General features: G+C 37.2%; 2 protein-coding genes across 2 annotated transcripts; both read right to left on the bottom strand.

Annotated features, from left to right (window-relative positions):
* Window positions 1-355: 355 nt before the first annotated feature.
* Window positions 356-1,297, bottom strand: LOC121172183 (olfactory receptor 8J3-like). Its single transcript, XM_041004024.1, has one exon. It carries the CDS (start codon window positions 1,295-1,297, stop codon window positions 356-358), a length of 942 nt encoding a protein of 313 aa, XP_040859958.1.
* Window positions 1,298-8,851: 7,554 nt separating this feature from the next.
* LOC121172182 (olfactory receptor 8K1) lies at window positions 8,852-9,802 on the bottom strand. The gene is given in 1 exon segment (XM_041004023.1): window positions 8,852-9,802. A coding segment is annotated over 1 exon segment (951 nt).
* Window positions 9,803-10,465: the final 663 nt, after the last annotated feature.

Raw genomic sequence — 10,465 nt, 5'->3', positions numbered from 1 at the left:
ATGTATTTCCATCACGTTGTTATATATGCAAATATTTTTTCAAAACTTAACATTAAATGGAATTAAGCTAGGAGCTTATTGATGCTACAGCCATTGAAATGCATGTGTAACTTTTTCATAATATGCATCTCTGTTAACATTTCGAAGTCCCCCAAATGTATTTATGGTGATACATAATAGCAGAATTATTGATAGACATTTTAAGAAATGGACAAAAAGGCTAGGCAAGAGTTGAAAGCTGGATGGGAAGCAGGGCTGCCAGGATTACACCTATATGGGATCCCAGCTTGTGCAAGGCGAGGACTTTAGCCACTAGGCCACTGTGCCAGGCCCAACGTACATGGGTCTAATACATTCACTTAAAGGAATAACATGGATTTGCCACACATCTCTTTAAGGCATCCTTCACGTCCTTATTCCTCAAGCTGTAGATCATAGGATTCAGCATGGGGATCACCAGTGTGTAAAACACAGAGGCCATTTTATCAGTGTCTAGCGAATGGTTTGTTCTAGGCTGCAAATACATGAACAGCAGAGTCCCATAGAACACCGTGACTGCCATCATGTGGGAGCCGCAGGTAGAAAAGGCTTTTTTCCTCCCTGTGGCTGAGCGTATTCTTAGGATGGACAAGACAATATTGGAATAAGATACTAGAACTATAGTCATAGAAAAAAACAAATTTGTAGCTGCAGATATAAAAACTACTGTTTCTGGCATGTAAGTATCAGAGCAAGATAAAGCTAAGAGAGGCACATTATCACAGTAAAAGTGATTGATGACATTGGAGGAACAATAAGACACAGAGAACACACATGATGAAACCATGACAGCTGTAAAAAAGCCATAGGCATATGTAAGGGAAACCAGCAGCAGGCAGACCCTCTGAGAGACCACCACTGTGTAGAGCAGGGGGTTACAAATGGCCACGTAGCGGTCATAGGCCATCACAGCCAACATGAAAATCTCAGCGACAATGAAAACCAAGAATCCGCCCAGCTGGGTGGCACATTCATAATACAAGGTGGTTTTCTTCTTTACCAGAAAGTTAACCAGCATTTTAGGAGCAATGACAGTAGAATTGCCAAGATTGATGATGGCCAAGTGCCTGAGGAAATAGTACATGGGGGTTTGCAGTCGAGAGTCCACGCTGGTGAGGGTGATGATGCCCAGGTTCCCCAGGGCGGTCAGACCGTAGATGAGCAGGAACACGAGGAAGAGGGGTATCTGCAGCTCTGGACGGTCTGAGACCCCCAAGAGAATAAACTCAATCACTGGGGTGGAGTTTTCAGGAGCCATGCGGACGTTGGAAATTCATCTGTTTGGAGAAGAGAAATAGTTACTCACTAAGAGTTATTTGCTGAGGCAAAGTCAAATACTTGGGAGAAGGCTTCTTGAACTATGTGTTGACCTTTTCCATTTACTGACCTTGGTCTCTAATGAGTAGAGCTCCCTGTTGTTTGGGATACAACCCAATTTGGTGAAATGTCTGCATGATTCAATATCATGCAGCCATTGGAGGAGTCACTTCCCTAAAGGTTAATGTTTCAGCGTAAGAACTCAAATATTGGATCAAATTGAGTCTGATTATAAATAGAGAAAATGCATATTTTCAAATAACCTGAATTATTCCGGACAAGATGATGCTTACATTACATAGTTTTTTCCCCATTGTTTATCCTTACAGGACTTTAACACACAACTTTTTACTCACACATTCTCCTAAAAATGTGAACTTGTCTTTTCCTTATTTTCCGCTTTATTTACTAAGACAAAAAAAGGAAGGCATTATGTTATCAGATCAGTTTTTTTTTTTGCGATGAATCTTATGAGTTTTTCAAATTATTAGTAAGAACTGTGTTTTTTTTTTATTCCTTGGTATTAAGTTTTACTGGATTCTACTGTGTATTCTTTTTATTTCTCATTACTTGGGTTTTGCCAAGTTCTAAAGGCAGCAGAGGATGGCCCGGGTCTGTAGGACCCTGTGCCCACATAGGAGACCAGTTCAGCTCTGTCTTTTGCAGCCATTTGAGTAGTGACCCAGTGGAAGGAAGACGTTCTCACTCTATCTCTCGTCCTTGTAAATCTGCTTTTAAAACAAAATAAACATTTGTTTAAAAAACGTAATATTTCTAAGCCTTTCTATTCCTGCAGTGAATATATATTCACATATCCTGCAGAGTACATTTTCTAAATATAAACAGTCTGAAGGAGCAAAGTTACATCATTAAATAAATATACACTTTGCTAAGCCCTATAAGGCCATTCTAATGATGTCCATTCTAATTTGGAAAAAAAAAGTGGCACTTTGTGGCCTATAGCTAGTTATACATACAATAAAAACAGGCATCATCTTCAGCTTTTTTTTTTTTGGATTAAATGCAATTTTTAATGTCTTCAAAAATAGAAGTTCAGTTCAAGACATGCCTTGGAATTTTAGAAAGATAATTTTATAAGAAAGTGATCAATACTTTGTACCCACCTCTTCCGAAGAATCCAGGTCAGGTTGCTAGTCTGTACAGCTGCACTCTGCTGAGGGAATAGGGCTCCTACCTTTTAGTCCCTTTCTCTGTAGTACAGTTGTCTCCAGCATCTGCATGGTGTCTCTGAACCTCTTCCTTTGGGAAGGTGGCACCTGGGATAAGCTCGTAATAAGACCCTCTAGTGAACCAAAGGAATACCCTTGAGCTTTCTTGAGGGAATTTAAGCCTGTTGTTGAAATGAGTTCAATTCTGTGACACCTAGGGGATCCTGTGTTTGTCAAAGTACCTCATTTCCAGTTGCAATTCACTGGTGCCCAGAGTCTTTTAGAATTAGCAGCTGATGAACTAGAGGTCAAACTAGAACAATTATCATGTTTATTAAACCACTGCATTGCTGGAAATCATGCCCCTTTATTGGAAACATCGTTTATCTGATTCAGTCACACATACGAGTATTAGAGTTGAAGCCTTTTTGACATGATTTTGGACACAATTAAGCTCATAGAAAACAGGATCACTTGTGGCCCATTTGACATAATAATATGCCAATAACTGAGGGAAATGATAATTTTAAATTCTTTTATACAAATGTCAAAAAATAGTAAAGATGAAAAGAATGTATCTCCTCTGGTGATGAAACCTGTTACCGGAAGTCTGTTCTCCAGAAGTAATATGAGTTATTAAAGGTGATAATCATACATTTTCATAAGGTCATTTTTCAATATGGTGGAATACCAAGAACTAAATATAACTTAAAAATCTACCAAATGCATTATAAGACCTTGTTAGTATTGTATATCTTAAATTTTGTTTGTAAGGTTTATTTTGAAATTTGAGAAACATTTCTGGAAAAAAAAAAAACAACTTTTGAGCATTGGCCAGTTTTATGTTAGTTTCCAGGGAAGTAGACAGTAGTAGAGTTGGGAAAAGCTGGCAGAGAGAGATGTACAAAATTTCATTTAATCAAAAATCAATACATTCTACAGTCTAATATCTAATATGGCAAGTATAGCAAATAGTGTTATATTAGATTTGAAATTTGCTAGCAGTGTAGATTTTAAATGTTTTCTTAATGGAATAGTTTTGATGTTGCTTAAATTAGTGAGTGGAAATAAAGCCTGATTGTTACCGTCATTTTATTTATTTTATAAGAATACCTCATCTCTTTTTCATGTGTTTATAACTGATGATAGGTTGTAAAGCTTTATATGATCTATTTTTATTTTATATTTTTTAGAAACAGAATCAGACACAGAGAGGAAGAAATAAAGATTTCCCATCTGCTGATTCACTTCCCAGATGCCCACAACAACCAGGTCAGGGCTAGGCAGGTGAAAACGAGGAGCCAGGAGCCAGTAGGTCAAGGCAGGTTCTTAAGTGTGGCCCGGGGACCCGAGTATGTGTGTCACCACCTGGTGCCATCACCAGGAAACTGGAGGCGGGTACTGAATTTCACATGCCAAGTAAGCATTCCAAACAACATCTTAAGGCTGGGATATAATCTCCCAATCAGTAATTCTTCATTTGCAAATCATATTTCGTGTTGTTTTTCATCTTACCAGAATCTTTTCATTTGTCAATATGAGTGTTATTTATTAAAAAGGCACTATGTATGATTTTTAAAAAAAAAAACAAATGAACTGCTCTTTTTATTCCATTTTTTTCCATGAGCTTTCTGAATTTCCCTTGTATACTTGAGCCTGTGTCTACACAGGTTTATCATGTACGTGGGCTTAGTGGTCAATTAATTGAGCAGACTGATGCTTTGGACACTATTTTTTTTAACTTTCTGTTATGTTTATTAAATGTTATATTGTCTTGAGTTTGCAGGTTTTTGGTCAATAATGAGATTTGTATGTTAGTTCCCGGAATTTGTTCCTTTTGAAGATTGTTTTTGTCCTTTTCATTTTTTTTCTTTTGCTTTAGAGAAGAGAACTGAACACTAGATTTTCTTTTTTTTAGATTTATTTATTTTTATTATAAAGTCAGATATACAGAGAAGAGGAGAGACCGAGAAGAAGATCTTCTGTTCAATGATTCACCTCCCAAGTGTGCGCAACAGCTGATGCTGTGCCGATCTGAAGCCAGGAGCCAGAAACTTCTTCCAGGTCTCCCATGTGAGTGCAGGGTCCCAAGGCCTTGGGTCATCCTCGACTAACTGCTTTCCCAGGCCACAGTCAGGGAGCTGGATGGACTAGAACCAGTGCCCATATGGGATCCCTGTGAGTTCAAGGCAAGGACTTTATTCACTAGCCCACCGTGCCCAACACTACATTTTTCAGGAACAAGATCTAAATCTGTCCACTCTGCGAATGCCTTCAAAGCGGTTAGTTAAATCAGTATTAAAATTCTATGTCTGGGTCCGATGCGATGCTCTGTGGCCGAATCCTCTTCTTGAAAGCACCAGTATGCCATATAAGCCCTGGTTCATGCCCTGTCTGCATGACTTCCCAAACAACTTGCTGCTTTTAGCCTGGGAAAGCAGTAGAAGATGGTGCAAAGGCTTAGGAACCTGCACTCACATGGGAGACCTTGAAGAGGCTCCTGGATCCTGGCTTGTGTTCAGCTCAGCTCTGGTTGTTGTGGCCACTTGAGGAGTGAACCTTCATGGAAGATCCTTCACTCTGTGTCTCTTTTTCTCTGTAAGTCTGCATTTCTAATATAATTAAATAAATCTTAGAGCATTAATGTCTGGCAATGTAGATCTAGTTGAAAATTATACCTTAGTTTCAATTGCAGTACATTAAGCTACATATTAGTTTGCTGGATGCATATGATAAAGTAGTGAAACAGCTAATTACTTGCTTAACCATCTATACCCAACATCATAAAGCCAGAGTATCTTCATTTTCTGTACAGAAAATTTGAAGCCATTAAGAAAAATCCATCAAGAATGAGTATGTCTTATTGTTTGCACAGACTTCAAAGTTTATTTAAGAATTGACAAAATCCATTATAAAATCCACTTTGGTTAGAAGTGCAATTAACCTTTACATGTGTGGGTCACACTTAATCTATATTTCAGCTTCACAGGCTTTTCAGGTCACGGATGTCATTTTATAGCTGCCCAGTAGTTTATCCTGAAGTCATCAGAAGATTATCATATGTCAAAGAATGCCATAATGAAAGGATCTGGCAGGGAGCATCTAAAATCATACAATATCAACTTTGTGATTTGCAATAAAGCCATCAGAAGTCTATCCTTGATATATGCAATAGTGACATAATCGGGTTATAAATCTCAATTTGTAAAATGCTTTATTTTCTACTTATCTCAGATGTTTACAATAGTATTTTTATGTCATATTATGATTGCAGTTTTACTGTATTCCTCTCTAGACTACACATTTTTCATGGTTCATTCTTATGTCTCATTTAATTCCTGATGAAGTGTATAAATTATTTATTACAATTCTTTCAGTTAATTTTGCTTTATTTTGATCACTTGAAACTTTTGTCATTTTTGAAAGTCTGATCAAATCTTCAGCAGATTTTTTTCTTCCTTTTTGTGTTATAAATTTCTATATTACCAAGAAGGTCAATTTGGGAGCTAAGAGTCTATATATAGAACAAATGAAACTCTCCCAAGTGATTATTTAAACTAGTAAGTGAATTCAGTAAAGTTGCAAACTCAGCATATGCACAGAACTTCAGTAACATTTTGAAATATCACTCATGAACTCACTGAGAAAGAAGACAGAATAGCACACTTACTCATAATACCTGCAAAACAATTCAACACCTGTTCACAGGTTTGACCAAGTACATGAAAGACTATTGCAATGGAATTTACAAAACAATAATGAAGAAGTTGGAGAAGACTCAAAAACAGAAAAGAACTGTTATGTTCATGAATTATGTTCAAAATGTGCATTCCACAGTAAGCATTGTAGAGATTCAATGCAATTTCCAACAAAATACCAATGACATTTGCCGCAGCATTAAGAAAAAAAATCCTACAACTAATACAGAAACACAGATGATTCTGAGTAATCACAACAATCTTCAATAACAGAGTTAGTGTCATCCCAATATGATATTACAATACTGTAGGACTACTCTAGAAAATCATCATGACATTGGCATACATAGCACACACATAGAACAATTGGAATGGAAAACTCAGACATTAAATCATGCATTTACAACTCACTTATCTTTAAAAAAAAAAAAGTCAAGACTATTCCTAGTGAAAAACAGCCTCATTAATAGTGTGGCGTGTCTGGCACAACAGCCTAGTGGCTAAAGTCTTTGCTTTGCACACTCCAGGTTCCTATATGGGCGCTGGTTCTAAACTGGGAGGCCGCGCTTCCCGTTTAGCTTGCTGATTGTGGTCTGGGAAAGCAATCGAGAATGGCCCAAAAAGCCTTGGGATCCTGCACCTGTGTGAAAGACCCAGAAGGGACTCTGGGCTCTTGGCTTCAGATCGGCTCAGCTCTAATCATTGTGGCCGCAAGGGGAGTGAGTCAATGGACAGAAGATCTTTGTCTCTCCTCCTCTCTGTATATTTGATTTTGCAATAAAAATAAGTAAGTCTTAAAACAAAGTGCTGCAAAAAAGAATTGTAATAAAACCCTGACCTTTCACATTATAAAACACAACACAAAATGCAGAAACTATCTAAATGTAAGATCAAATGTGTTATGGGCACAGCTCAGTGGGCACCTTCTAGGGAAGAGCCACAGTGTCTCCTGAAGTGAGAGAAGGAGAGACATACAGATTTCCAGAACTGTCTTGAGCTTTTTTAAAAGGCCTCACTCCTCCTTGTCTGGGCAGGGACCTGCACAAGACCTTCCCTATCGGTGGTCTCTATCCAGTTAGGGAATGGCTGGGTAATTCCTGTGCTGCCCACTTGAAGATGTTATAGGGCAACTGATAAATGTTAGGTTTTTGTGACAGTGCCCTCTGGCATGGGGCAGAGAAGTAGTGTTCCAGGTAGACTGGCATTATAAAGTTTGCTCCTGGTCCCCACACACAGGATTTTAGTGGGCTTGGGGTTGTCTCAAAACAATTAAAAGCATGGTGTAAACACTTCAAGACACTGTCAAAGTAAAAGGTATTTAAGATATGACTGTTAGAGCTTAGGCAATAAAAACAACTATAAAAAATAGATAAATTGGATCTTATCAAACAGAAAAGATGCTGTGCAGCAAAAGACCCAAGAGTGAGGAGGTCACCAGAACTGAAGAACGTGCTTGCATGCCATACATCTGCTTAAGGCTTCCTAACCGGACTATGTGTGGAGCTCAAAAATTGAACAACAAACTTAAAAAAAAAATCTAGTTTAGAATAGGGTAAATCATGTGAATGGGTATTTTGCAAAAGAAAATATGAATGGCTGAAAAAGGAATGGAAAAACAAGCTTGGTCAGGAAAATGTAAATAAAACCATAATGAAAATGCAGATAAAAAAACATTCCAGTTAAATGGCTATTCTCAAAATGAAGGAAAAGTAATAAATGCTGGTCAGGAGTCAAAGACAGAAAACCCTACTAAACCAAATATGGCAAAGCAAACTCCTAGAACCATTTTAGGTGTTAGAATGAAGATTTCACAAAAGCAAAATGAAACAAAAATACCTATCATGTGATCCACCTATTCCGTGCTGGCAAAGTTTTCCAAAAGAAATAACATCAGCATATGAAAGAGATACCTGCAGTACTACACGCAGTAACAAAGAGATGGAAAAAAAAAAAAACAGGTTCTAAATGTTGGATGGAAAGAGAAAATTCAGTATGTACACAGAATGAAATAGTACTCACACATAAAAATTAAGAAATCATATTTTTCATGAACATGGATGGAATCCAAAAGCCTTATGCTGAATGAAATAAGCCTTTATACAGAGAAATTATAGACACATATGTGTCTCTCATGCAAAGAAATTCAAGGTGGATGTCAAGTTAATTGGGAAACATGTTAGTGTCACTGAATTACAGACCTTTCATATTGCTATGCTCTTATTTATTTTATGATGTTTTTCTTGAATTTCACATCAGCTGAGTCTAATAGGCCCATCTGTGCTTTCTTAATGTGTCTGTGGTGTGTATTTAATTCTCACAATTACCAAGTGTTTGGTTTCACTCTGTCTCTACCATGTATCATGTAGATTGCTTAGTATCTGCAAGCCACTGTATCTTAATATTTAGTTTTATCAACAAAGAAACTCAATTGAAAGTTATGTTTGTATTACTTAATAGCAAGATCATTTATTCTGTCGAGATGAAAAAGAGTCCAGGCTGATGATATAAAAGTACATTTTTATCCAGAAAATGAAGAAACAGGTTGGTGCACTGTTTCTACTTCTAATGCTATAATTGGTTTCACAGAACAGGGTTTTTCGCTCCTTGGGGCAAAGGAACATTAGGGCACTATGTGAGCAGTTTAATTCGATTCATTAAAGTTCTTTTAAGAGCATTTTTTACTTCTTTGTTCCTTAGGCTGTAAATCAGTGGGTTCAGCATAGGGATCACTAGGGTGTAAAACACAGATGCCATTTTGTCAATATCAAAAGTGTGGCTGGATTTGGGTTGTAGATAAATAAACAATAATGTCCCATAGAACACGACCACCACTGTTAGGTGAGAGCTACAGGTGGAGAAGGCTTGGTACTTCCCCTCCTTTGAGTTCATCCTGAGTATAGCCACAAGAATGAACATGTAGGATAGCAGTACAATTAAGAGGGACGAGAGTAAGTTACAACCTGAGAAGATCAAAATGATGAGTTCTAACTCGTGTGTGTCAGAACAGAGCAGAGATAGGAGAGGGAGGCAGTCACAGTAAAAATATCTGATGATGTTTGAGCCGCAGAAGGACAATGAAAATAATTTCACTGTGAGAAATAATGCCACAAATGTACTATAAAGGTAGGGAGTAAGGACCAGCATCCACCGCACTTTCTCCGTCATGATGACCATGTACAGAAGCGGCTTGCAAATGGCTACATAACGATCATAGGCCATTGCTGACAGAATAAACAGTTCAGTGATGATGAAAATCTCAAAGAATGCTAGTTGGGTAGCACATAAATTGTAGGAGATAGCATTTTTTTCCACCACAAAACTGACCATCATTTTCGGACCAATCACAGTAGAATAGCCAAGGTCAGTAACTGACAAATGTCTAAGGAAAAAATACATAGGAGTATGTAGGTTGGTGTCTAAATGGGTCAGGATAATCATGCCCAGATTGCTCATGACCGTGACCAAGTATATGATGAGGAATATTCCGAAGAGTGGTGCCTTCAGCAAAGGGTTGTCAGAGATGCCTGTGATAATGAACTCGGTAATGTGGGTCCTAGCCGTAAGATTGTGATTCTACATGAGTTTCATCTTCGTAATCTGGATAAAGTATAAAAGCAACATGTATTTTAGTTTAAATGCTGTTGTCTTAGAAATTTACAGCATGATGCATATATGAAAAAGAGACATTTTGCCTATTTCAAATAATAAGTGGAGACTCATATTCGCATCAGGCCTGAATAGCACAGAGTTATATTCATATTGATGCAAATTATGTAAGGAGAAAGATTTTGAAGTTGCTCTGGTACTACTCTATGATAATTTTCTCTTGAGACTGAAAGGTTGGGGAATGGAAAGGGAGGAAATTGTGGTTATTGTCCTAGAATTTTGTCTGTGAAACACATAAAAGCTCATTCTTTCTATATAAGTAAAAATTCAGATAATGAAAAGCAAAAGAGCTGTTTGCATTCATCTTGTGAAATATTTAAACTTATTTATAAAACAATTATAAATATCTAAATAAAAAACTTGATTTCTTGCCAATTATCTAGTGTATTTAAAGAACCAAGGTAGAAAAAATACTTTCCAAATTGTTGGTGGAGTGATAAATCAGGTTGTGATCAGGAATCCTCAGTATAAATTCAGTTTCTTTATTGTATAAAAGCTAACATCATGTTCATCTTAGAATTTGTAGAAATATTTTTGTCTCCATTTGCCACATCTTTTTGCCTATTGAACAACTAC

This window comes from Ochotona curzoniae, unplaced genomic scaffold (genome assembly GCF_017591425.1).
Source record: "Ochotona curzoniae isolate NIBS_2020 unplaced genomic scaffold, NIBS_Ocur_1.0 scaffold_3171, whole genome shotgun sequence".
Classification (NCBI taxonomy): domain Eukaryota; kingdom Metazoa; phylum Chordata; class Mammalia; order Lagomorpha; family Ochotonidae; genus Ochotona; species Ochotona curzoniae.
Note: the sequence above shows the minus strand (reverse complement) of the source record. Positions and strands in the feature narration are given on the sequence as shown.